The 26,980-nt window shown below is 50.1% G+C and overlaps 8 protein-coding genes across 8 annotated transcripts; 4 read left to right on the forward strand and 4 right to left on the reverse strand.

Moving 5' to 3' along the window:
* Positions 1–3,432: 3,432 nt before the first annotated feature.
* On the forward strand, positions 3,433–3,837 carry N7511_007059 (uncharacterized protein; the record flags this gene model as incomplete). Its single annotated transcript, XM_057129436.1, has 1 exon — positions 3,433–3,837. The coding sequence occupies one exon, from the start codon at positions 3,433–3,435 to the stop codon at positions 3,835–3,837; it is 405 nt and encodes a 134-aa protein (XP_056982504.1).
* A 1,162-nt stretch (positions 3,838–4,999) lies between these two features.
* On the reverse strand, positions 5,000–6,774 carry N7511_007060 (sulfite oxidase; the record flags this gene model as incomplete). Its single annotated transcript, XM_057129437.1, has 2 exons — positions 5,000–6,473; positions 6,551–6,774. 2 exons carry the CDS (start codon positions 6,772–6,774, stop codon positions 5,000–5,002), a joined length of 1,698 nt encoding a protein of 565 aa, XP_056982505.1.
* A 2,064-nt stretch (positions 6,775–8,838) lies between these two features.
* N7511_007061 (NACHT domain protein) lies at positions 8,839–15,061 on the reverse strand (the record flags this gene model as incomplete). The annotated part of the gene is made up of 2 exons (XM_057129438.1): positions 8,839–14,520; positions 14,576–15,061. 2 exons carry the CDS (start codon positions 15,059–15,061, stop codon positions 8,839–8,841), a joined length of 6,168 nt encoding a protein of 2,055 aa, XP_056982506.1.
* Positions 15,062–15,970: 909 nt separating this feature from the next.
* Positions 15,971–16,192, reverse strand: N7511_007062 (uncharacterized protein; the record flags this gene model as incomplete). Its single annotated transcript, XM_057129439.1, has 1 exon — positions 15,971–16,192. One exon carries the CDS (start codon positions 16,190–16,192, stop codon positions 15,971–15,973), a length of 222 nt encoding a protein of 73 aa, XP_056982507.1.
* A 2,348-nt stretch (positions 16,193–18,540) lies between these two features.
* On the forward strand, positions 18,541–19,281 carry N7511_007063 (ABC transporter integral membrane type 1; the record flags this gene model as incomplete). Its single annotated transcript, XM_057129440.1, has 3 exons — positions 18,541–18,830; positions 18,858–19,113; positions 19,216–19,281. The coding sequence occupies 3 exons, from the start codon at positions 18,541–18,543 to the stop codon at positions 19,279–19,281; spliced, it is 612 nt and encodes a 203-aa protein (XP_056982508.1).
* A 78-nt stretch (positions 19,282–19,359) lies between these two features.
* Positions 19,360–20,188, forward strand: N7511_007064 (ABC transporter integral membrane type 1; the record flags this gene model as incomplete). Its single annotated transcript, XM_057129441.1, has 3 exons — positions 19,360–19,409; positions 19,559–19,928; positions 20,015–20,188. 3 exons carry the CDS (start codon positions 19,360–19,362, stop codon positions 20,186–20,188), a joined length of 594 nt encoding a protein of 197 aa, XP_056982509.1.
* Positions 20,189–20,720: 532 nt separating this feature from the next.
* Positions 20,721–23,453, reverse strand: N7511_007065 (sulfatase domain protein; the record flags this gene model as incomplete). Its single annotated transcript, XM_057129442.1, has 2 exons — positions 20,721–23,037; positions 23,134–23,453. The coding sequence occupies 2 exons, from the start codon at positions 23,451–23,453 to the stop codon at positions 20,721–20,723; spliced, it is 2,637 nt and encodes an 878-aa protein (XP_056982510.1).
* A 351-nt stretch (positions 23,454–23,804) lies between these two features.
* On the forward strand, positions 23,805–25,001 carry N7511_007066 (uncharacterized protein; the record flags this gene model as incomplete). The annotated part of the gene is made up of 1 exon (XM_057129443.1): positions 23,805–25,001. The coding sequence occupies one exon, from the start codon at positions 23,805–23,807 to the stop codon at positions 24,999–25,001; it is 1,197 nt and encodes a 398-aa protein (XP_056982511.1).
* Positions 25,002–26,980: the final 1,979 nt, after the last annotated feature.

Consider the following 26,980-nt stretch of genomic DNA (forward strand, 5'->3'; position numbering starts at 1 on the left):
CGTCGACTATCAATAATCATATTAACAATGCCATAGAAATGCGTGGTTCAACGGTATGTTGATCGATGAATGCTTTATAGGTGAGTGTTGTTTGTGGAAGGGATGGTGGAAGGGATGCTGGGTATGTGGACCTTTTTGAGCCTTGATTGCCTATGTTAGATCGTTTAATCTTGACCTTTATCTATTCGAGCTATCTTATTCAGATAAACCCGTTCCTTGCTCTAATCTAGAGTATTCATAAAAATCGTAAATAAAGTCTGTCGAAGTGGGCAACGAAGCTGCTGATAGTAGCGCAAAGTGCGCGGCGCTCGAACGCGAGCAGCGACCGGCGAGAGAGCCGCCAAGCGTACGGTCCGGGAACGAATCCAGGACCACTGGAATAGGCAGTGGGGGGCGAGAGGACTTCTTAGCCCACAAAGCGCTTAGTTGATCTGCTGAACAAGAAGGTAATGCGTTAGAACGAATGCCTCTCGAAACCAAGATCCTCAATCTTGAGCCAGGTGCCTTAGACTGCCACACGTCTTGTTTAAGATCGAAGGATCGGAGACTAACTGATGCCTCAACGGAGAGGGTTCTTAAACTCCGAAACACATTTGCTTTAATGTGAGATGTACAGTGATCTCCGTGAGCGACTTTCGAACTCGCTCCGTGGAGCCGGGTTAAAAGGTACTAACAACACGATCTGATCGTATCAGACCCGCTGGTCACCCGCTATGTGGCTAATTCCATACACTAGACCGGCCTCCTTGCTTAGTTCCAATACGCTGAGCTTGATTTCGATGACATAATAGAAGACTGAGAGGTCAGGGAGTAGAGTCCCGAAGACGCTGGGCACTCTTCACTGCTTGCGAGGACGGTCGAGGGCGGAGAGACTACAGTACGTCCCTCAACTCGTTATTCGATTATACAATCCCAAATTGGCCCAGTGCTATGAGGAGAAACAAGTATATTAGAAATCAAGGCTAGAGTAATAATTGAGAACGGGGGTTTGATCTTGCTAATGTAGGATTTGAGGTGGGGAAGTTGAGAGGAATGGGTTGTGGAATGGCAAATGGTGCATCTGGGTACTTTCTTTGCTCCTGGCTGCCTCCTGCACCAGTATTGCATTTGGTTTATTTGTAGAACTGGTAATCTCTCTCTCCTTGCGAGGACCAGCTCATTTCCTTTTGTATTGGCATTATCAGGCGTACGGATAAGTTTTTTGCTTCCTCTGGATGAAGCGGCTGAATAGCCATTACGATACTATTTAGGCTGCAACAGATCAATTGAACTTTGATTGATTAGTTGATTGATCGATAAATTGCTCTCATTTCGATCATGTAGCATCGAGGTCAAAAATTAATTTAGGACCAGTTGCACGGGTCCTCGGGGGAGTTAGGTCAACCCCGATGAAGCAAAGGCAGTGACCGGTATAAATCTCTTACGAGATCTCGTGAACATATCAAGCTCAGCATCACAAGTAGCAGTCACCTTTGCTATTATTGTAATCGCCAAACATGCAAAAAGTTCAATTTGACCCCCAAACGCTGAAAAATGACGCTTCTCGAATGGTCATCGTCACCGGCGGCGCAGGTGGTTAGGCGCCGCCACCGCCCGCATTTTCAACGAGAACGGTGCAAATGTGGTCATTGGAGATCTCCATGTGCTCGAAAGAGATGCCAGACTCCTAGTCGAGTCTTTTCCTCATTCATCACGGGCCCTTTTTGTCCCGGTCGATATCACCCATTGGGAAGATATGAAGCACTTGTATAAATATACCCTCCACACCTGGTGTTGTGCATATTGTGGTAGCAAATGCTGGCATTATGGAGTCCAAAAATTCCTTGATATGGACAGTGTTGACGAGGATGGAGATTTACTGGAGAGCAAAGGAGCTGCTAAGGATTGGATGTCAATGTGAGAGGAACCTTGAACAGTGAATCTTCCATTCCTCAATTAAGATTATAAGATTGACTCTTTCGTTCCTCGACCTCTAGCAATCAGGCTTAGTATGCATTATATGAGATCCTCGACTTCCAACGATATCGGCCCAAGATCTATAGTCTTGGTCTCTGTGATATCAGGATACTTTGGAGGTACCGGGGTCTCCGTATATATTGCTTCAAAACACGTAGTGGTGGGCCTTCCGCGTGGATCTCAAGTTGCGGCGCGGAAATACGGCGTTGCTGTGAAGGCTATCGCTCCATCCTTCACTCCCACACATATCACCGCAGGACTGGCTGGGCGCTGGAAGAGCACTGGAATGGATTCAAATACCCCGGAGTATGTTGGCAACTTCATATTGCAGTCGTCGCTCGATACCTCTCCCAGTGGAAGCTGTACACTCGTCTAGCGAGACTATCCTCTCCAACTTTACGATATTAAACTGACTTCTATCAAGGTAGCTGGCTTGTTCTTACAGAGAAAAGGATGACAAGAGCGGAATTAATGCCCAAGTGTTTGGGAGGCGCCATAGTGGACTATATGCATAAATCTTTCAACTTTATCATAAGCGATTGTTGTCAACTACCCAAAGACAGAGAATAGATTGAGAACTAATACTAGCTTTGGTATCATGGAATCATTCTCAAATGCTCGATATAGAAGTGATAACACCATAATTCTTTTTCGAGTTCCAAAGATATTTGAAGCTATGTGTGCGCGGGATATTTGATTCGTGCCGATTCTAGCTAGCAAATTGCACAGTAGTAACTTCAACAAGATCCCGTGTCTCCACTTCATCCTTCTCCAACCACCTCCAACGGCATCTCCACCCCCAAATAACTACTCCACGCATCCTGTCCGGGCCAGTCAGGGTTCTCATTCAATACAAGTACAGTATGGTAGTTCTCTTTTACGGTCGTATTGTCCCTTGAGCTAATCAGAGAGATGGGCACTGTCGTTCCATCGAAATGGTATTTTTTGATTTGATTGCCAAATACCAATTCCAATGCAGTGATCCAAGAAATATATACTACTCACCCGTACCCGTTGTCTTTGCGCGTGATTCCTTCGATAATCATTCGTGTTAAAAGGCTACGATGCAAGTAGGAATGATGACCGGTACGACCGTACAATATAGATAATCTAACAATAGATTACCGAGGTGTTTAAGTCTGGAGATTCTCATTTGTAGGAGAACCTCCTTATATACCAGAAAACTCTGCCTTAAGCTAGTCCTAATTAGATTTCCCAGGTGATGAATCACTGCGGTTGCCGTCATGGCTCATTCATGGCATAAACCATGGCCGGCCACCATAAATCTCAACAAAATGGAGACGGTGGAGAACCACCTCCAGGCACCTCCATAAGTGGCGCTCCGCTATGACATATAAAACCAATTCCGCCATCGGCAAGTAGCTAACTTATTCTTACCAATCTTGAAACTTCTTTTTTTGATTTTTGTTTCCTTCAATCAAGCTCCGCCAGGAACAATTCCGCCTCGCAATAATAATGTCTTCTCTGAATTATATCAACGAACAGGGCGCGGGTCAGAAACATAGCGACTTATGCCATTATTCCCAGGCAGTTGTTTTAGGGAACTTTGTCAAATGTTCCGGACAAGGAGGTTGGGAGCAGTCCGGCGCTCTGAATCCCGACGATATTCCTGGCCAAGTGGATCTCGCTTTCCAGAATGTGGACAGGGTGCTACAAGCCTCGGGTCTTCGCGGCTGGGAAGACGTTTATTCAATCCGCAGCTACCATGTTGGTATCGACGCTTCATATGATCTGACCGTCAACAAGCTCAAGGAGCGTATCCCGGGCCATCGACCTATTTGGACTGCTATCGCTGTGCCCCAGCTAGCATTTCCCGCAATGAAAATTGAGATTGAAGTGGAAGCGATTAAACAATCGTAAGCAAGCGCCATGAAGTAAAATAGGTAATGACACTATAGCCTCTGCCATCTATGATATGGACATTTCCCCGCTAATGATTTTACCAGGAAACAGTTCGTGCTGCGAAGTAATAGTATCGTGTGTGGTCTTAGGGCGACGACATACGAATTGTTGAGATTTATGGTGGCCGGCCATGGTTTATGCCATGAATGAGCCATGACGGCAACCGCAGTGATTCATCACCTGGGAAACCTAATTAGGACTAGCTTGAGGCAGGGTTTTCTGGTATATAAGGAGGTTCTCATACAAATGAGAATCTCCAGACTTAAACACCTCGGTAATCTATTGTTAGATTATCAATATTGTACGGTCGTACCGGTCATCATTCCTACTTGCATCGTAGCCTTTTAACACGAATGATTATCGATAATCTTCCGCATCAGGATGATGCCTATCAATGATACCTTTGTATATATACTTACGATGTTTCTAGTGCCTTTTAGCTGGTTAGACCGTCTTCATAGAAGACCAGAAATTCTTCGAAGCTTTTCTATTCCCACCGACGCTACCTTGGGTCATCTTAATATTTTTTGAAAGCAACTTTGAACCTACTGGATAGTGCAGACATGGTATTCACCGCGTCACAGTTGTGTTTCATACTATCAGGAGCATGGCTGGTTTCTATCTGAAGCTGTTAGAGATCATGGCCATACGTACCCTCTACAATGTCAGTTGACCCTAACTCCGACTCCAGTAGTCTTCACTGCCACCCTGGATGCAGTCTTCCTCACTATAATGAAAGAGCTTATTTTTGCTTTTCTTCAGAAGACGCTGCCAAATACGTTTTGTTGAGAAACCTTTCATCAAATGATCGCCTGACTCAACATTGACTGCGTTGGGTAGGTTAAGTTAACTTACGTATCGGAAGACACTAACAAAGATCGAGAGAAGACCATTTGGCGCTTTCAAATAACATACTCCCATATCGAGCTCCCCTTCCTCTTGCTATCTTATTTCTGGTTAAATAGATTGATTGATCAGATTTAGTTCTTGCGTAATGTTTACCAAGAAGCAAGTCACTTAGAGCTCCGCTGGTTTTCAAATTGATATTCCTGCAGTACCTAAAGCCTCACTTCGAATCCGATCTAATAGGCGATTTAAAATTGCTCTATTGCAGCAAACATCACTCATCAACATCACGGGGATGGGCCTTCCAGTACTGATCCAATTCCTTATCAGACAGGCCTGGAACTGCATCATAACGAGTGAGAGGGGCCAAAGGAATATCCATCTTCTCGAACTTCTCGATGCGCTTCTTGGTGAGTTCTCGACTCTTGTTGACACTATATACCTTAATGCGATGGGCCGAGGATGTAACGTGAAGACCCCAGTTCCATGCGGCACGTACGTTCAGCGGTTGTGTGTTGAGCGAGTTATCCCAGCACCTGCAGACTATTTCGACCCAACCTTCCACATCACATGGGAGATCAATCTCCCATGTTCGCCATGTCCATTTACCTTTCTTAGACAGTTGCTCCTCCGGTACCGCATACCAATTGAAGCCCCCGTCGGCGGATAGCTCCACACGTTCGGGCCATCGGCCACCACCAGAGTAAGCCCAGCCCTTACAGTGAATCTTGCCGTTGTGGAAGATCACTTGTTTAGTCCATGGAGACATGATTGCCGAGCTGACCGGCATTTCTTGGATTTGGATGCCGTCGATTGGGCGCAGGTTGTATTTGCCCACCTGCTGGTTGAAGTACAGATATTCCCTAGACTGGACCGGGGCAAGCGTGGGATTCTTAATGGCCTTGATGCGATAAAGCCATTTGACGCTTCGGGCCCCGATATAGCCCATCACCATCACTCGCAACGGATAGCCGTGAATCTTAGGGAGCGGCTCACCATTCATCTCCCAGGCCAGCATAACCTCATTAGCTTTGACCTTAGACCAAGGAACACTGACAACATAGTTGCCCACTTCAAGATCTTTGACATAAGTCTCAGCGCCATAGAATTCGAGATGTTTGGCATTCTTGACTAGACCACCGCAGTCTTTGATTACCTTCTTTAAACTGATACCCGTATATCGAGCCGTGCCGATGGCGCCCTCTGCCCAGGGAGCTTGTGGCACTTCGTCACCTTGGCCACCATAGAGTGAGATTTGCTCAATGCGGCGAGTTCCAGAGCACTGCATCGTAATTGTCTTCTCCACACGGGGGAATCTCGACTCGTCCATGAGGTCGTCCAACGTGTACTTCTTTGGGGTTTTCACCAACCCGTCCATCTTCAGTTCGAATGCGTTCCTATCGATGATCGGGATACCACCATGGTTCCTTACGAAGTGGAGCGAGTTTGGTGTGATTGCCTTCGAGGTCACCAGTCGCTTAGGAGGCTCTCCGTTGTAGGGAAATTGCAAAAGATGCAGCATATCTGGGTGCTTCTCTTTCAAAACAGTTCTCCAGGAATCATCGGCAACTGATGCCATCTCGCCGCCAATGGCAGTGTGCCATGCCTTGAAATCGTCTCCAGGAAGAACAGGATTGGTTCCCGGGATCGGTCCAAATTGGAAGTCTGGGCACGGTGGAAATGTTTGGGAAGTCAAGAGCGTGTGGGCTTTGGCCTTCTTCTCTGGATAATCTTCCCATTCGACGTAACTGTTGCATAGCAGGAATCACTTTTGGTTAGTTTCATCATCTTCCTACGCAAATCGTTCAGTGAGAAGAGAACATACCCCACCCAACCTTGTCGTTCCCGGGCAAAGAGTTTATTACGATCGCCAACTGCTCGGATTGCCTTCTTGTCTTGGATGATCTTTGATGGTTGGGGAGGGTACAAGTGTATGGTTTCTTTTCCATCGGTTTGGTCGAGAATAGGCAGTTTGTGGCCTGCCATGCCCTGTTCAATCATCCACTCATCGGGACGATTGTTGGTATCTAATTTGCTTCTAATCTCCATCGTAGATTTCAACAAGATATATTTGTGAGAAATTGTACAGCTCTGATGTGCGCGCGGTACAGGAAAATGTTAACGAAATGAAAACGTTTTCCGGTCTATGTGCTCCTTAACTTATATATCATTAGGTATGAGAAACACTTCTTTATCTGCTACCAAGCAATAGGTCATGTTTCTGAACTCTTATCATTACTATGAATTATGATGGGATTTAATTGGTCCATCACAGATGGCTATTAACGGCTGTCGGGGTTGACCGACTTTCATGCCCAAAGTCTGTTACAAGCCCCTGCTTTGGTAGACCACCTTTCATGTTTGGAACAAGGGCTTGAGTGAAGCGGTGAGAGTTTTTTACAGGTGAAATATCAATGCATGAAGAGAAAATGGAGATTCGAAACTCAATTCAGCAATTATGACCTGGCTTAGCACTTACGAAGTCAACGCAACGACCCCGGTTGATGATCCAGACCGCTAATAGTATAGTAACGAGTATGCAGGTGGTTTTTCCCCCACTCGAAGCAAGGAGTCGTATCACGTACGCCCAATCCTGGTCCAGAGTACAGTAGAACTTGAAGCTGACATCAAATGGTAAGGTGAACGGTGAACGCACTCTTACACGAGAACCAAGACCAAAATCACAGTCGGCGTCTAGAAAAAAGTGGATATGAAAACCAATATCAACAAGGCAACACAAACACAAACGCATGAGTTAATCTCTGCTAAAATATCGTTACCAACGATTCGTGTCAACAATCCCACATCAAGTGTCCACCTATCTTCTCCTCTATACCGATTACCCCATTCTTCAAGTCCCCCTTCATTGCAATGAATTCTTAACCATCGGCCAGTTAGGCCTGATAAATCCAAGTAGCCAAGTGAGTCTATGTTTCATTGAAAAAAGTGACATCCATTGGAGAAGGGGGGCTTTTTCATGGCCGTCGGGATCTAATCTGGAGGTTCTGGATTCATTATCGGACTCTTATTGCTGAATGTTGGAAACAGAGCAAAGCGGTTGGACTGGCTACCATTTTCAGCCCGGTGCATAATCTATCTACCTATTTAGCTTCAATACACCAAAGATACAGAGTCCGTTAATAAAGTCGAAGGCCAACATTTTGTAGTCATGGAGCAAATTCCTGAGGACGATATGCACCATCCAACACTTGCCTACATCCCTTGAGGCAGCGGGAAATCTTCACTCGTTGCTCGAATATACACCGCCAGACTAGGCGCCTAATCGAAATTAACAGTGGCAGCGATGACCAGAGTGGGAGTGAGGATATTGAGAAAAGGGATCCGATTATGCTACAGTCATAACTGGATTTTGATGTGGATACAATCATATGAGATGTAAGGGAAGGAAAATGGATAGGTCAGGAAGTGTATCCTGCATTTGACGTTAGTGCTTACTGGCATTGTGTTGTCAATCTGACTACATATCTGACTGCATATTGACAGGGGCCTCTTACCGGTTCTACAGAGCGTTTGGCTTGAATATGCAGCTTGTACAATTGCTTATGCATCGAAATCCAGCCAAAATTCTGCTCTGGGGCATGATAAGCCACGGGAAACCAGTGTCTGCTTCTTTTACTGGGAAGCCGTGCCTGCGTGGCGGTGACTATACTAGTCAAACAACAAAATCGACTATTGATGAATTAAACAGTTAGTCATAAACAGGGAGCCGGATAGATGATCATAGTAGCTAATCATGCAAGTCGTCAACGTCGATCGTCAGCCTGCTAAGCACAGAGACTCTTTTGGCAGAATTTTGAGGGACTAACGTTAACTTATAGCCGTGACAACATGTAAATAACTCCAAACCGACCGATCACGAGAAGCCCAAAACTATTGAAGAGAGAGTTCCGCTCCAATTTTAAAATTTTTCAAAGAAAATTAGAAGAAGGATGAGAATTGCTACATGGGTTACGGAGAGGAAAAGAAATTGAAAGAACCAGATTGCCGTTGGTTTGTAGGAGAAAAAAAGGGACACGCAAGCTATAAACAGAACACAGGATATACAAAGAACAAATTAAATACAAAAAGATTGATGAATCATGAAAGTCATAATCATAGCTCCTCTTCAGGTTCCTGAAGCTGACCAATGTTCAGCTCCCAAGAAATAGCCTTGAGGTCAAGAGTGTCCTCGTTGCTAGCAGCCTTGCCGGAACCAAAGTTCTTCAAGTTCCACTTCTCAACACCCTCAAAGCCCTTGAGCTCTGCTCCGAATAACTCGTACAGGCTGGCATTGAGGCTCTCATACTCGCTGTAGTCCTTGGGCCAATCACCCAGACGCTGCACGGAGAGCTTGAGAAGCTGGAGGTGCTGACGAACCTGTTCACCATCGGTCAACGAACTGATCGACTCGTTAATGTTCAGGTCGTAAGCGGAGCCGTCCATGCTGAAGCTGGCCTCCAAGGAACCTTCAAACTCGGCCAAGGAAGGATCGACAAAGATGCGGAGAAGGCTCTCGTGTACGCTGGCACTCTTCTTATAGTACTTGTTGGCCATGTGCTGGCCGGTCTTCTCACCCTGGTACCGCTGGGCGATACCAGTGTATATCTGAGACAACAGGGTGGACATCTCCAGGGTGCTGGAGTGGCGTGCACCGTTGACACGACGGCAGTTGTACACGATGTCCTCGGCAAGACGGGCGGCCTTGATAGAGTCGCCGGCCATGTAGCGGGCGAGGATATAGCGACGGGCCAGGTCGAGAGTGAGAATCGAAGACCAGTTAGGCAGCTTGTTGCGGCTGTTCCACAGGTCGCCGAGGATCCAGACCAGGTTCTTGTAGTCCTGCTGCTCTCCAAGGAGGCCGACGAGGACGTTGAGGTAGTCCAGGTTGATCTGGGCCAGGTTGATCTTCAGCTCGGCGAGAACACGCAGGACCTCCTGGATGATGATCACGGACACGCCACGCAGCTTCTTCAGGATGGCCTGGCTGGGCTGGGGGATGATGGTGTGGCCGGAGATGAACACACCCAGGGTGAACACGAACTTCACAATCTCGGGACTACGGAAGACATCGTGGGCCGAGATGTACTGGAAGGCAGCGAGAGCAAGATTGGAGGCGCCGTCATAGTTCTTGGCTTGGAGAAGCTCGAGAACTTGGACGTTGCTGGCAATACCAACCGAGCGAACGAAGTTGTGCGACTCGTGGGTGGTGAGATAACCGATCATGGTCTGGAGGAAGACCTTCACCTGGGCGGTGTCAGTGACCTTGGTCTTCCTGCCTTCCGTGGCAATGAAGTAGGCCACAAAGTCATCGAAGACACGGTTGGCAGCAGCCTCGCGACGGTGAGAGAGCAAGAATTGGTAAAGGCGAGTGGCGGAAACTGAAACCTCGTGGAAGGAGCTGCTCTTGCTCTTAGTCACGCTGCGGAACTCCTCAAAGTAAGCATACTGAGTGGTCAAAGTGGCGAGAATCTCAGTGACGCTAGAAGAGCCCTGGCGAACGCTGTGTTCCAGCTGAGCCAAAAATCCAAGGCTGTGGCGGCCCTTAGATGAGACATCTAGCTGGACCTCCTTGGACTTGGAGGTGTCCTTCATGATGATCTGACGATACAGCTCCTGGGAGAGCTCAACGACTTTGTGAGCCTGCTTGGTCGCAATGTAGCTTGCAGCGATGGTAGTGGCCGCGGAGACAAGCTGCTGGGAAGAGGTCTCAGATTGCAAGATCTGCTTGGTGGACTCATGGAGCTCAGTGTTGACAGTCTGAATATCGCTGTGCTTGGAGTGGAAAGCGACAACCTCTTTGAGCTTGGACAGAGACTCCTCGTGGGCCCAGCCGTAGGTCTCACGAACCTTGCGAATACGCTTGGTTAGGACACGGGTAGCGCCCTCGCGGTGGGTAGCAGAGATCGAGTCAGACTTGGACAGAGCCTCGGTCTGCTCTTCGAAGATACCATCAAGGATCGCAGTGATCTCATCAATGTCAATCTCCTGGGACTTGCTGTCAATCAACTGTTGGTAGAGAGTGATGGCATCGTTTTCAAAGGTCTTGGACTCTGAGCAAAACTTGGCGAGAGTCAAGGTAGCCTGGATGGTGATTGATGCAGTAGCGCCAAACACTGCCTTACACTTGGACTGGTACTCAAGGGTGACCTTGTGAATATCAGTGAACTCAGTACGGATGATACGAAGGCAGTGAGTATAGCGGGTGAAGACGTCCTGCACGAAGGAAACATCCTGGAACTTGGGGTTCTGCTTGGGCTGGTTCAGGAAGGTAGCGAAAAGCACTCTGAAGTATGGCACAGCCTCGGAATAACGGCTCTGGGTCCAGAGTTCTGTGGCGACGATGATGAGCGGCTCCAAAGCTTCAGGTTTGCAGACCTGCGAGTCCTTGTTCAAGATCGAGATGATGCGCTGGTAGTACTCGATGAAGATAGGGCGAGGGCGAGCAACCTCGGCCAAGTCGAAGAGAGTCTTCAGGACAGTAGGGTGGTCAGAACCATAGTGCTTGGTGTAGTCATCCAGAATCTCTTGACGAGTGCTGAAGTCCTTGTCAGGCTGAGAAGAGGTCTTAAAGAAGTTCAAAAGCTGAGTGGTGACATCGGTTCTCATCTTGTCTTCAACAGGACGGGCAACTCGAACAGCTCGATACACGCGAGTGCGAATACTCTCCTCGCGGGGAACGCGGCGACGGAAGTGGTAGCATCGGCTGAGCTGGTTGGCGTAGTCCACGGCCTGGTCAACGTGCTGCTTGGGCAGGGTCACATCTTGAATGGAAGGAGCGAACAAAGAGGGCCAGAGACCACGCAGGATCTTCTTGAGGGCCTGAGAAGCATCCTTCCAGCGGTGCTCGGAAGTGTAGACTTTCAGAAGAGTGCGAAGCGCGGTGATCGAAGTCTCGTCAATCTTAGAAGAGGAAGAAGCCTCGGTGATAATCTGCTCCAAGATCTCCTCGGAGATGTGGGACGAGGAAGAGCTGGCCTGCTTCAGAACATGCTGCTCAGAAGTCTGAATGCTCTTCTGGATCTCCTGGTATGAGGAAGACTGGGTCTTGTTTGTGCGCTGGTAGTACTCGGAGCAACGCTTGAAGATGCTCAAAGCAGCAACGGAGAGACCGACAGTTGACATCACCTTAGCAATCTGCTCAAAGTGTGAAGTAGAAGTCTCGGAGAGAGACGCACTGGAGTTCTTGTGCTCCTCCCACACACTGGAAAGAATGGAGGAGGCCTCGGAGGTTCTCTTCTGAGACTGAAGGAAGCGGGAGTAATCCAGAACAGCCTTCAATTTCTCGTCTTCCGAGTGACCGCTGCTGACGCGTTGCCAGATCTCAATGTACAAGCGCTCGGCCCAATCCAAATGTCCCTCAGCGACGTACCTTTCAGCCTGCTTGATCTGGGACTCGAAGGACCACTGCGACTTGTCAAGAACCTCGTCCGACTCAGCAGCAAGGTCGAAGAAAACGCCCTGGAAGCCATTTTGCTGCTTGTGGCCATTGAGACGAAGAGTCCACTCCCGAGAATCCTCACCATCGTATTCAGTGGTGGTGCGAGTTTGAATCTTGATGTTCCACTGCTGCTCCTTCTCAGTCTCCTGGGTCACGTTGTAGTGGGCGATCAAAGACTTGACCATTGAGATCGTCTTCTCGGACTTCTCTCCGTAGTAAGCCGTGTAGCACTCAATGATCAGAATGAAAACCTGCTCACGCTGGGTCATGATCTCCGACTTGGTACCAGTAACCAAATCCTCGGTGAGAGTGAGGAAGAGGAGTGCCATTTCCCGGGTCACGACATGGTTGACGTCGAGCAAAGTGCGACTGATCGTCGTGATCTGGTAAAATAGGTTGATAGCCTCGGGGAGCTGGTTAAGATCGCGGTACAGGACGGCAAGCGAGATCATGGACTGGAGAGTCACCACATGGTTGGGGCCCAAGATCTGGTGGCAGATCTTGCTAACAATGCCCTGGTATGAGACCAGAGTGGGAGTCGCGTAGTTGTTCCAAAGGGTGGTCTGGAGAAGCAAGAGGGTAACAGAGGCAGGGAAGATCTTGCCAAAGTCCTTGGAAATGTCGCCACTGTTGAAGGTGGGAGACTCTTTCAAGTGACGAGGCCAGTATCTAATGGCAAAGTCCAGCAGAGGCCCGGTACGCACACGAGGAGCAACATCACGGCTATCCATTGGAAGCAGAGACGGTTCGTGTTGCTCAGTGACAGTGTGCTTGATATAGATCAGGAGACGAGTCACTAGATCAGTGTGGCGGTCCTTGATGGTGGTAGTCAACTTGCCTTTGGTGAACACATCCAAAACGGCGGTTCGGATCAGACCGTGACGCAGGTAGACCTGACCGTCCTGAAGGAATACAAGTGAGTTAAGCGGCTTCAGAATTTTGCGAAGGTCAACCTTGTAATCGGTGACAACCTGTTTCTCGGTGTTGATGGAGGCCAGCGTGATGAGTTCGCGGGTCAAAAGCGGACGATCGGCAGTGGCAAGGAAAACCAACATGAGCTTGGCATCCTCAGTGACCTCGGTAGACTGGATAGCATGGAGAACAAAGTCGGCAATGGTGGGCTTGCCCTTGACCAGGGTATCAACGACCTTGCGCAAGTTCTCTGGGCTGTGCTCCTGGCGAGCACGCTTGGTGCAAAGCTTAGCCCACAAGAAGGAACCACGAGCAGCCTCACTAATCTGATCAACAAGGGTTTCCTGCTCAAGCTCATTCATGGCCTTGAAGACCTTGGTGTCGGCCTTGCGGTTGCTGTTGGTGAAGTGGCTGCGGACGACAGTAGCAATGTCGTCGGCAACACGGTCACCGGCAATGGGAACATGCATCAGGTTAGAGGCGGTCTGAGGCTTCTCAGAGCCGAGGGTGATCAACCTGACATTGGTTCCGTTTGCGGTGGCGGAAGTGAGCTTCTGCAGCAAGGCATTCTCGCCGCACGAGGCCTCGTCAATGCCATCGACGACAATCACAAGTTCCTTGGCACGTTGAAGGGCAGCGGCAAGGGCGTGCTCAAGAGCGTTCCAGAGAATGTTCTCGTAGTCAATCTCATTGGTGGTACGCTTGCTTGTTTCATATGCATCACGCAGGATGGACAGCAGCTGGACGTTGCCGATACGCTTCTCGAACAGCTGGAAGAGAATGGTCTTCGCGATGGCAATAGGAGTAGTCTCAGCGGGAATGCGAGCGTTGATGGGAATGAACAAGCTCTTATAGGATACACCAGCAATCTGGTCTTGCAGGCGATCGACGATGACGGAAGCAAGGACAGTCTTTCCAGATCCAGGAGCTCCAGTGAAGGCAAGTGTGCGTTTGTCACCCTTCAGGAAGTGAGTTAGATAAGGATTCATCCAGAGACAGGTCATCTCCTCGCGCTCATGGGCGAGATGGGAGGTGTTCTCAGCGAGGTGGCTGAGGACACGGTCCTCGGGTGAGAGCCAAGTGCGAATAGTCTTCACCAACTTGACATCCTGGGGGTCTCTGTGCTCTTGCACAAGCTGGTGACGCCACATGGCATCAGAGATAGACGCACAGCGGCCCCGGAAGGACTCAAGCTCGGTGCTGAACTTCTCGTAGATGTTGATTGTGATGGACTGCTCGACAATCTCATCAATTGACTTGTGGAAGGTGGTTGAAACACTGGCGACCAAGTTGACTAGGTCAGCCAAAGCGTCTACCAGCTGCTCCTTGATCTCTCCGGAGACGGTAAAGAGCTCTGTTCGCTCGAGGAGGTTCACGAGGGTGGAGGATGTGCTGTAGAAGAAGCCAAAGGATGCCATCAGGGCCGGAGCATCGTCCTTGCCTAACTATCATGGCGTGAGTATGAAACTGGTAAACATATTAGGATTTGTGCAAACATACCTGGAGAAGCAAGGCGCAGTAGCCGAATGCAAGTCGAGCAGCGAGCAGACTGCCACCCTCGAATTGACGGATAGCGGCATCAAAGGAGTTGAGTCTCTCGGCGAATAGCTGTGCCCACGCGAGAACCTTGTCATAGCTGCTTCCCTCTGCGGGGAGATGGCTCATGCGCTCGGCGGCAATCCAATCACGAATTGAGATGTAATCCGTGTTGAAAAGAACTGAGGAGTCGCCAAGATCCATTTCACGGCTGCTCTGGTGTTGAAGGCTCTGGATCATGTTGGAAAGCTTACTGCTGCCGGCAGTATAAAATGACCGCGGCATCATAGACTCGCGGCGAGATGTACCGCGAGACATACCGGCGTTGGAAATGCTGTCACTGTCAAATACTCCAGACATGGCAGAGACTTGTCTAGAGTTGACGGGTCTAGTTGAATAGAAAGAAGAGGAGACGTTGCCCGGAACGGGGGAGAGAATACCAGGGGCCATTTTGATGGTTCTGTGTGAATGTGCAGTTGGTTGAAGAGAATGAGACTTTGTAGTGGCAGGAGGAACAGTCACTGTACCGTACAGACTGTGAGTATCGTGGACAAGAGGGGAAGTATGTCGAGGAGGAGGGTGAGTTTCCGAGACGGCGTTCTTGGAGCAGCAGCTCTTGAAGCAACAGAAGAATCGAGACAAACCGGCAATCTGGTTTGAAAAGGGATTCTAGAGTGTACAATACTACCACATTAAGATACAGAAAGAGTAAAGTGGAAGAAAATAAACTTGTCAGCTTGTATTGGGAAGCTCCGGGGCTTTTGTAGCAGTACTTGAGTGGAAACCCCTGCCCTCCGTTTTTCCTTCTTTTTTGGTCTCTGCGAGACCAGTGGACTCAATCTACCTGGTATTAGCTTGCAAGTGACGTCCTCATTAGCTCCAAGTGGGGATGAGCTTCAGCTCGCGGGCTTCACGATCTCCCTTTCGCCTCTGGTCATTGCTGGATCGGGCAACGAGCTGGATCACCCAATGCGCTATAGCATCCAGTGTGGGTAGCCAAGGGACAATGACCTCTTTCATGAGCATGGATGCGTTCATTGATCCATCTTTTGGGCAAATCCAAACCTCCAGCCTGCAGGGAATGGACCCGGACGAGGCCGGTGGTGAGGTATAATCGTCCAATGATGGACCCCGGTAGCAGAATGAAGGCGCCGGTGGACTGCACAGAGTATCCCGTGTCCCAGCTCGTTTGATAGTAACGTGGATCATTGTCAAACCACCTGCATGAGAATGGATATGGAGGGCAGAAGTTCTGCTGAATGGCCACCGAGATCCATTTTTCTTCCGCAGCAGCACATGCCTCGAAATTACATTCACCTGCTTCAGCTGAGGCAGAAATCGTCCATTTCTGCTGAACAACTAGTCGTCGGAGTGACCGTTAGTTTTGACCCGATGCATCGCAAGCTGTGACTTTAGCGCCTGGATGCGTCCAGGGGCGCCAGTATTGTATGAGACTTCCGTGCCCGCGTCGTGGCTGGCTGACAACATGCGACTGTCCGCCATGTATAACTGCGGGTCCTGTGGTCTCTGTCCGTCGCATGGGTAACCAACCAACACGCCCTCGCTCGCAAAAGCGGACATTTGGAACGAACTGTCCATCGATTGGCTTTGCGACGGGGCCCATCCTGACTCGTCCTGCCTCCTTCTCGCGCGGGGGGGGGGTTTGCCTGTCCCCTCGCTGATCACTCGATTACAGCAACCCATGCATGAAGCGTGACGCAAGAGATCCACTTGTATCATTGAATATATCTCGGCTCTCCTCTGCATGGGTGTGGCGTGCGCTTTGAACGGCGTCTACCAGACATGTGTGTTGACAGGCGGCATTGAAGATCGCCCGTGTCTGAACCTCGTGCCAGCGTCCTTTCAGTCTTGCTGAATGTGCACCATAGCCCTGAGGAAGCCTGAAGTCCGACATCCCGCGCAGCTCCGGCAAGATCGCAAAGGGGGGTGGCTGGAGCCATTTCTGGATTTCTTTTGACGAGGTGCATTAGGTTGATGGGTCGTGTGGAGGAGACGGAGGAACAGGTGCATGACAGTCAGTCAGTGGCTCCTGAAGAACTTCGCCAGTGGTCCACTTGGTCCACTTGTCATGCTAGTATCGATTTACATTACAGATGAGCTGCGTACAGTAGAAACCCCTCCGAGAACCCCTGTAGTGCTGGTCTCTCCAGTCTTTCCTGGACTAACTGACCGTATTCGCGTTGGCTCGAATTCCAAATCCTCGTACTTTTGACCGCTGCCGGTATCCCTGACACTTATTGAGACACTGAGACACCCTGGGATACACTGAGACTCAGGAGAAGCATCTTCTGAACCCTTTTGTCCTCTCCCGTGCCCATCCGGACTCTATCGAGTGAGACTATCCACTTGACGATTGCCGTGAAAGAAAATGGACCCGACTCGATCCCGGTGGAATTGCCGAACATGGGAATGAAAGACAAGAGACCCAAGTCTGTCGTTACTGTACTTTCTCATTTCCTCTTGCTATTCCCACCTCGTGTGCCAAAGTTTAAACCCCAGCGATATGTAGGCCGCACATGCCGGAGGGATTGACTGTGAAAGACGATCCAACCTGGAGGCGATGAGACCCACCCGATCCCGGACTCCCCAGGCAGCCAAGATAGCATGGCATGAAAGGCATGAAAGGCATAAATGGCATGAACTGGTCGAGGCCTATCTTTATACCTGATCAAAGCGTCCAATCCGATCGGTGCGGGAATCCTCCCGTTCCCGTCGCTCGTATTCAAACGCCAGTCGGTTATTGAAACCGAATCTGCAGTCTCACGTTCGCTACTGCGCTATTTTAGTGCCGAGGGCGTTCCGGAACAGCCTGGGATTTAGACCTAGGGGGGTACTTCGCCTAGGATAGTTGTCGTTCAGCTGAACAAGAAAAGAGGAGAAAGCGATGATACATTATTTTCTGTGCGCAAGTGTTAAGCCTGTGGAGAATCCCCCACTTATCAGGTTTTGCAAGCTGCAAATGACGCTGTATTGTGTCGATCTCGGAACATTATTTGTGCAGTGCTCGAAGGGTATCCGCAGAGATCGACTCGGTTGAGAGCGAGAAACTGCCCCAGGATCGATTTCTCGGAAAATCGGATTAGACTTCACCCGAGGAGTGCGTCCAGTATACAGGACACTCCCTTTCGTCTCTAGTAGCATCATTCTACCACATCATATCCTGCAACATAATTAATTCACAATTGAAAAAAGCGGAGAAATTTGTCATCTCTTGGTGGCTCCTTCGAAGTATGCTTTGACAATTGACTACAGTTCGCCTGCATGTATGAAAGTGGTCGCCACAGTCAATGGTCTCGCTATAAACTACGGAGGATGATATTGTGTCTAATCGCACGACTGTCAGTGGTGAATTACCATGTACTGTCTGTGAGATCAACCAGCAAGCGTATCTGGGATATAATACTCTCGAGTTCCGAGCTTTGCGCCGAACGAATGCTGACTCGTGATATTCTCAATCATAGCTCGACACCGTGAAAGTGTAGGCAGCGTGATCTCACTCACTTCAGATGGTCAAGTTGATCTCCAAACAACAGGCATGGGGGCTATTCGCAATACAAATTTTTGCCAGGCGAGACAACATCCCGATCCGCAACCCAAGGATGACAATAAACACGCCTAGCGATCATTCAAGCTTAATGGCTTGAACTCTGACATGGATCGGCCTCGGCAGATCGGAGATCGATCCATCCATTGTTACTATGCGGGAACAGTCGGCCCAATTCTATGCGTCTTGGTTCTTGTTGCACATTCTCTCCTAGCCTTTGCCGAGAACGTTCGCCAAGTTTGGTTGAGCAAATGGACCACGGCAGGAGGCGGATAGCTTTCTCTACGTATCCGTGTATGTGGTGTTGGCACTGAAAGCGTCACTTCTGACCATTTGGTGCATTTGAGTGATTTCTCTCGAGCTGATGCCGAAGTCGGCCATTCGTTTGCACTGGTTGCCTTTGGATCCGACGATGCAGGCACCGCTGTCCTTTTTCTCCGAGACTGACAATGTTGTGATCCTTAACCGTTTCAGTCAAGATATGATCCTGATCGGCGTGGCTCTCCCGATTGCGTTGATGTTTTCCGCCGAGGCCCTTTTTGGATGCAATTGCCACCATTGGGTTGATCGCCACGGGGTCACCCTTCATGGCGACGACAATTCCGGCCACACTCATCGTGCTCTACTTCTTGCCAAATATTTATCTCAAGACAAGTCGACAGCTACGATATCCTGATCTAGAGACTCGAAGCCCGTTGTACTCTCACGTGCCGAGGTCCTCGAAGGGCTGCCGACAATTCGGGCTTTTGGTTGGCAAGGCGCCTCATCACAACTCCTGACTGCGCATCTTGATCGTTTTCAAACACCGCACTACATGCTAATCTGCACGCAGAGGCGACTGGATCTGGTATTGGACATGGTAGTGATGAGTTTGGCAACTGTTGTGGAAAAACTAGCCGTCATGCTGCGCAGCAGCACCAGTCACAGTCTCCTCGGCGTCGCGTTGAGCAACATCCTTGGATTCAATCAATTACTATCATGATTCATCACACCATGGACTACCCTCGAGACCTCTCTCGGAACGATAGCGCGTGTCAAGTTATTTGTTGAGACCAAGCCGAGTGAAAGCCAGCCGGGTGAAGCCGCAATGCTGCCTTCGTCATGATCCGACAAGGGTGAGATTGACGTACATGATCTTTCTCTGTGTTATCCCGGCAGAACCCTGGCTCTGGATGATATATCCATGCACATCAGACCGGGCGAAATGGCCGGCGCCTGCGGCCGTACTGGCAGGTGTTTAGAGCCCTCTCACTTTCATATATTCAACCATCCTGACCCATTCTTCACGTTTTAGTGGGAAAGGCTCCCTCGCACTGGCCATATTGCGCCTTGTAGACCTGTCGCGTGGGAGGGTCATAATTGATCAGACTGATATTTCCTAGGTACCCCTCCAGATCAATCCGCGAGAGGTTGATAACCGTGCCGCAAGATCCGTTCACTCTTTTGGGAACTATCCGCTATAACGTCAACATGATGGGAGTTTCTAGTGACAGCCAGATCACATCTCTGTCAAGGGACATTGTCGTCTGGGTAGCGATTGAAAGCCCGGGGGCCCTAGACGCAGTCCTCGAGGACCACCCACTGTCACAAGGAAAACAGCAACTCTTCTCTCTGGCACGGGCGATTCTGAAAAGCCGAATCAGTCATGGTGGATGTCAGGTACTTATTTTGGATAAACCCACCAGCAGGCTTGATGCCCAAACAGACCAGCGAAGGCAGAAAGTCATGCGAGACGCATTCCATGACTGTACTGTGTTCAGTGTTTCGCATAGAGCACGTTTTCCAGCTTCATCTACCACCCTACAGACGGCTTTAAATCGTAATAAACCCAGAGCGAGCTCACTGTGGCACAGCTTGACACCATCATAGACTTCGATCAAATTGCCGTGTTGAATTCTGGATGTCTTTTTGAGTTTGATACTCCGCTAAATATTCGTGCCAGAGATGGTTTGTTCCAGCAGATACACTCTGGTACAGATGAACAAAAGCCTTCGAGTGAACTTTCTCAATAGATTAATGAATGCTTAGTCTACCTCGTGTGCCACCGTAAGACTTTAAACTGTACACATCATTAGACCTGTGTGATCAACTACAGGAACAGATTCAAAGTAGCACTAAAGAAAAACCCGTATTTCCATTGAGACAGAATACACATGCGAATATCAAGTACAAAAACATGAAAATAAGTGGGATATATACACAAGAACGTGAAGGAAATCGCTTCTACTCCGAACGACCTGCCCTTTTGCCGCGGATCGGGAGATGATTTGAAACACGAGCGCGTCTCAACTTCGAGGCTATGCCCAGCCAGACCGGCACGGCCAAGCTGTCGCCATGAGACTGGCATCTCTGCCTTGTCTCACAATCCCGAGCCCGTGGTATCCAGGATCCAACAGGGTCAGTTCGAGTTTCCATCGGAGCAACCGTGTTCAATCCTGGCCGGTGGCATAATCTCGTCGCTCGGAGTGCCTGTTCCAAAACAGACACATGGCATGCAAGTATATTAAAAGAGATGAAATGATAAATGTGAATGTGCCGGTCAGCTTATGCGGCTGATTCGGTTTTGTTCTTCTCTGCTTCTGGAGAGAAGCGCCAACGGTCCCAGTTTTCTGTCACCCACCAATTGGCGACGTAGGCGGCATTATAGAGCCAGTTGAGAACGTCATCGTCGTAGCGCTTGCTGATCGTCGACGCCAGGTCTGGGAGGCTGAAGCGCTCAATGGGACTTAACTCGTTAGGATCTTTGGAGAGATCGGAGAATCGCCATTCCACATCGTTGACCAGCGGAATGACCAGACGGAATTCGGGTCGGGCGGCCGACCGAACAGAAAGCCACGAACCGCCAGTGTTCATGACCGTGAAGTGCCAGGCTTGCCGACCGTCTTGCTCGGTGATCTGCGGGCGGATCAGAGACTGTCCTTCGTAGAGCGATCGGAGATCCCGGGCGGCCCTAGTGCTGTCTTCACTGAGGGAGGCTGACTCAATCAGCAGATCAATGATACTAGGGACGATCTGGCTGCTGATGACGGGGCTGTCAATCTCGATGGGAGGCAGCTTGGGGTGGGCCAGCACGATGGGAACCTGGAAACTGCCAATATGGGGGTTGTCGTAAGGAGTCACACCTCCGTCATTGGGAAGGGAGAGACCGTGATCTCCAGCCATGACGAACAAGGTCTCATCGGCGATTCCCTTCTCCTCCAAAATGTCAATGATCTCAGACAACCAGTCGTCCACGTATCCAACCGAGTTCAGGTATCGGTTCAGGTCGTTGTTGGGACCCGCAGTAGAACCCATGATTTCCTCGTAGGCGTCGTTGGGAATCCCCCAAGGGTGATGGGTGGTACTGGTTAGGTGAGTGAGGAAGAGACGTTCATGATTGGCCTCGGCATCGTCGATGGCATCGCGGATGTATTCACGAAGCTCCTGTTCCACGAATCCGTAGTAGTTCACCTCTTTGGAGGTCACAGGGTAGTGCTTGGCGGTTGGCTTGGTGATGGTCTCTTTGGTCTGCTTGTCATGGAATCCCAGCACAGGAGTCAACTTCTCTTGGTTGTCGTAGGTTTCGGTGACGGACATCATGAACATGGGGTGCCACGGCCACTTGGTGAAGTCGTCCGACTCACTGCTTACATCGGGCTGCTTGCTGAACATGTTAAAGACGTGGCCCAAGCATGGCTGGTAAATGTGGTGCTCAAACTCGCGGTTAAAGTCTGCAACCAGTGGGGTGAGACCGCAGAGACTGCCGGCCAAACTCTTCAGAGTATAGGTCGAGGTAGTGACTGCGTTCTTTGCACTCACACCACCGTAGGCCTTGCGTGGGAAGCGGGTATCCTCGTGATCAAATCCATTGGGGAAGTTAGTCAGATACTCGGCGGTGCGAGTGAGGTTGGACAGACGGTCCTGCACCTCCGGGGGAATCTTCTTGTCTTTCCATGTCTCGGCGATGCGCTGGTACATGAACTCATCCTTCTTCAGCGGGAAGATATCAGCCCGGGCACTCTCCAATTTCAAGAATACGACGTGCTTGATCTTGACGTCACCGCTGGCCAAGGCATTATGAATCTCCTCCAACACCGGCTTGTCCAGGTTCGAGATGTGCAAGGGATCTTCGCGGGGGCTGTAGTGCAGAGCCAGGGGATCTGTCGAATCCCAGTCTGTGAACCCCTCAGGCGCCGGATTCGGCATCCATCCCCACCGAGGCGGTGGGTGCAAGGCTGACAGACCGTCCAAATTGTCAAAGTATCCAGGCATGCCGGTGGTGTCGACGGGAGAGTCGCGGTGAGCACCCTCCACGATGGTCGTCAGAGGCAATGTAGTCGAGAGGTACATGTAGACGGCGTTGGAGGGTCGCAGGAAGCGAAGCAACAGGAACAGACTGAACAGAGTTAGGACAAGGGCACGTTGCGGCACTCCATCGGTCACCCGCTTGTCCTTGGGGAGGGGGTTGGGAAGCTGAGTGTTCAGCAAAGTGTCCGATTCCTCCTCGTCGCTGAGGTCCGCGTTGTCTTCCAGGGCGATCTGTTCGTAGATTTGGGGATCCGGCAGGGATTCATGACGAGTGCGAGGCCAGACTCGTTGCACAAAGGGCTTCACGTGTGGCCACACGCGTGCCGCTACCCATCGGACTGGCCACGCCCACACATGCAGGATGCCTCCAGTAATGGCATGGATGGAACGAGCGGCGAACAGCGACACGGTCAACAGGATGCCCTCCACGATGAGGAATCCAGTCAAGCCAGTCAGAAGAGTATGGATGGCGGCGGCGTCGCCGTTAAAGGACTTGGCTTGGCGCCAGTGGATTTCGGCGCCGGTGAACACGTAAAAGGAGGCATTGGCCGATGCCATGAACGAGACGATCAAACTGCACTCGCATTAGCCTCTCCAGTCCCATTCCCCGCCCGATCGAGGTCGTTGCGGTCGTGAACGGGGGATGCATCAGGGGCACGTGGACACTTACCTAGCTGGGATGACCACCAAAGCCACCAACGCGGCTCCTGGTCGCCACGCGATCTTCTGCGCGAAGATGCGGAACAGCAACAGGATGGCCACATCCTGGAAAAAGAAGGTAATTCCCCACAGGAAGAACCGAGCAGGCGGTAGGGAGTACAAGTGAGCGTAGAGATGCAGACATTTAGCGCTGAACAACGAGAGGAAGGCCAAGGTGAAAAAGTAGCGGCGGGCAAAGTCCCATACAGCATCCAGGGTCTCGGCAGGCGAGACACGAACACGACGAATGCCGTGACTCAAGTACGACTGGACAGCATGAACGACTTTCATGGTTTTATGTACTTCTCCCCCGGCATGAGGAGTTGAGAAGGGGAGAGAAGAACTGACCAGATAAGAGGATTGGAGAGAGTCCAGGGTGGTCGTGTGGAGACAGGGTCACAGTCGTTGGACCCTCCCTTTTTTCTTTCCCTTTTGGTAGTTGGATTGTCCACTCTCGTGCTCGGTTTCCCACTTGGGCCCTCTTTTGCCCGGTTCTGCCCACTTTTCCTCCAATTGTGCTTCGTCAGCCCCCAAACGCCAAGTCTTGGCCCCGCTCCGCCGGATACGTGATTTCTGCGCCCCCCAAAGGCTTTCTGCCCTTTTTGCTTCTCGTCTGGGAAATGGTCCACCTGCCACATTACCATGTTGGGCCTATTCAGTTGGGTGTCGCTCTTGTTCGAGCCACTCGCCTATGATATTCCGCCGATTGAACCCCAGCCTCGTCTGCGCGCTGAGAGTCAACAGGTGATCCCCGCCCAGGGCCCCTGGGAAGACATCATCACCGGCGATTACGGCCATCCTCCGGTACTCCGAATCCATGACCGACAAGGCGTGGTGAAATGGAGTTGGGAACGCGACGATGTCACGCAGGATCTACCCCCTCGTATTCGGAGCGGACTCTACAGCAATGCGAATGATGCGACCGATATGAAATGGATGCGAGGGGGTACGAGTGTCGCCGCCATCTACAGCAGCCTCATCGTCGTCATCAACCACACCCCCGACCAACCCTCCATCGATAAGAAGATCACCTTCGCCCTCAGTCGAGACAGTCCCATGCTATGGAATGCCCACACCTTGGAACCTTTACCAGGGGACCGCCTGGCGGTGGGCACCACCGGCCAACGACCCTGGGATGGTATCCAAGTCTACAACATGAGCTCCGCCAACCCCCTCGTGGACGATCCTCCGATTCTTCAAACCATCGAGGGTCTCCGTGCCATCCACGCGATGATCTGGGATGAACAGGGTCAAATGTTGTGGGCGGCCGGAACCGATGCGGCGGCGGATGGCTCAGATCCGGTGCCTGCCTACGGCGTGATTCAGGGTTACCCATTCGATGCCGCAACAGGTCTCCTGCGTGTCGATGAAGCCTATCGATTCCGATTCCCACACTACTACGATATTGATACAGAATGGGGACACGGGTACAGCTGGTGGTCGGGACCGCATGATCTGGTGCCCGTCCCGAATGAGCGGGTGTTCCTCGTTTCCAACGACATCGGCCTACACGCATTTGACATTGCGACCATGCAATTTACCGCTGCCTACGAGGAAGTCATCGAGAAATATATGCCGGGCTTCGAGTGCACGACCAACGATCGCCATGGGATCAACCGCCAAGGCAAATACGAAGAATTGCCCCAGTCGGACCTGAAAGGCTTTAGTCTCGCCCCCGATGGGAGCTTCTTATACGTGCAGTCTCTCTGGCAACTCTTCCGCAGCAACCAAACAAGTCTAGTGGTGAATGGTGTGCGTCGTGAGATCCGACAAGGCGATGAGATCTACCGGTCGCGTTTCTTTGCCGACATTGATGGCTGGCCCAAACCCAAGTTCTAGACCTGGAGTCGCACGCCTTTCAACATGGCGCTGCGCATTTTACGACATACCTAATCCTGACATACCCATAATCAGCATTTTGGACGGCACTGTATATCCTGGCGACGCATATGTGCCTTAGCTCCCACCACTCACCTCACCTCGCATGAGGGACGTTTGGATGGATTTATTTTTATCTTATAGAGCTGGCGTTTGGGTTTGCATTTTTTTTTTTATAACCCATTCTTATAAATATACAATCAATCACTGTATAAATATCGAGTCTACATTTCCCCGTAACACACACTGTTCCCTGTCTATTGTAACCTGTGTCAAACCCCCAACCCCAACCCCAACTCCCCCAATGCAGATCTCTTCCATAGGGCTCATCTGACTGTACTCGGCTGCCTATGCCAAGCCCACTTGCGACAGAGGCGTTGCTGGCGCAATGTCATTGGCCGTAAATGTTGCGATATCCCCCCTGTTTCAGCCCATCCGGCTTCTCCTGTCTCACTCCTTGATCTGTGGCCCTACAGCACAATATGACTCCGTATTCGGTACGAGACAATGTCTGTGGTTCCAGAATGGCCCCCGAACGCTCCAGTCTACTATTCCTGATCCAGTAATTGATTCGGAGGGTGTCCAAAGTCCGTAATCGTGTGGTGCAAACCAGTCAAACACGCCGCCACTGCCGCCACCTCAGCCCTGGCAGCCACTGCCAAGACTTTCCGGAAATAGAAAGTGCCGCATGGAGATGCAGGTCCGATGGTACCTAGATAGCTCCACATATTAATGCACCTCAACTATGTAACAGATAGAATATGTACATGTACCTTACCTGGTGACTGATGGTATTCGCACCTTTGGAGCAAAGCTCCCAGCATCTCATTTGACCATATCCACTATGATGGGACAAGGCGATCCTTGGAGCACGTCAGTTAGCACTAGGGCCCACTCGCTCTAGAGACGGCTAATCATAGCACGTTGAGCTCGGAAAATTAAATAAAACCAAATCTTACAAGGCAAGAGGAACCTTTGAAGCCTACCAGACGAAGATGAAGATATTAACGGCTGGCGACTGTGGACTGACCAGGACACCAAAGCGCGATCTCCGTTCCTGGCAGCCGATGAAGCGGCCTCTAGGGGTTGTGGCACAAAATTCCAGAATTTGCATAAATGTGGCCAGATCTCTATGCAGCTAGATGATTGCGGCCTAGTCTCCGATATAAGGAGGAATTCAAATCTTTCATATCGTTAGATGTACGGCTATACCTACTTTTCTGTTGGCCGTGCTATTGACAAGTATCCGTCCCTTGATGATGGATGTAAATTCCATAAGAGTGCCCTAGTTGTGCATCACTATGGGCTTGGAGATGGTCATTTGCTTTGAATATGTCTCTAGCTGTCGAGTAATGTAACTGCAGTAGTGCTGATGCAACCTCTGCTTCAATCCATCAACGAGTTGAAATGACACCTCAACTCACTCTTCCAATTCCGCCCAACATATTTATCAGAAACTTATAAGCAATTTGAGGGAGTCAATGTAAATAACAATGAGACGAAATGTGATGGTCAATATTTTCTGAACTTGTTGAAATATATATCTGCCACTTGAACGCCACACCGATACCCATCTGCACCGAGCGTTTGACTGGAATTGGAGCTACACGCAAAATTCTGATGCACAAAGTAACTTTATATAAATTGAAAACAGCAGTGTATGGCTAGAGATATGACTATATCTTGCTGCATGCCAATCAAGTCCATACTCCTCATCTGTGATCAGGTCTGACAAGCGCTAGTGAAATGAGTCTCCACCTTTGAGAGGATGTACACCTCCTACTTTGATAGTCCAAGCCGCCTATAAGTAAACTTAGCATAAATGACTGGCATACGTAAAAGACCAATCTTCTGCATGAGTTTTGCATTTTCTTCCTCTGTGGGCGGCAGATTTACAATATATCTCTCTACCATGGCGCATCCATCCCAAAGGATTCATT

The sequence above is a fragment of the Penicillium nucicola genome (assembly GCF_028828085.1).
Source record: "Penicillium nucicola strain IBT 29836 chromosome Unknown utg000007l, whole genome shotgun sequence".
Classification (NCBI taxonomy): Eukaryota; Fungi; Ascomycota; class Eurotiomycetes; order Eurotiales; family Aspergillaceae; genus Penicillium; species Penicillium nucicola.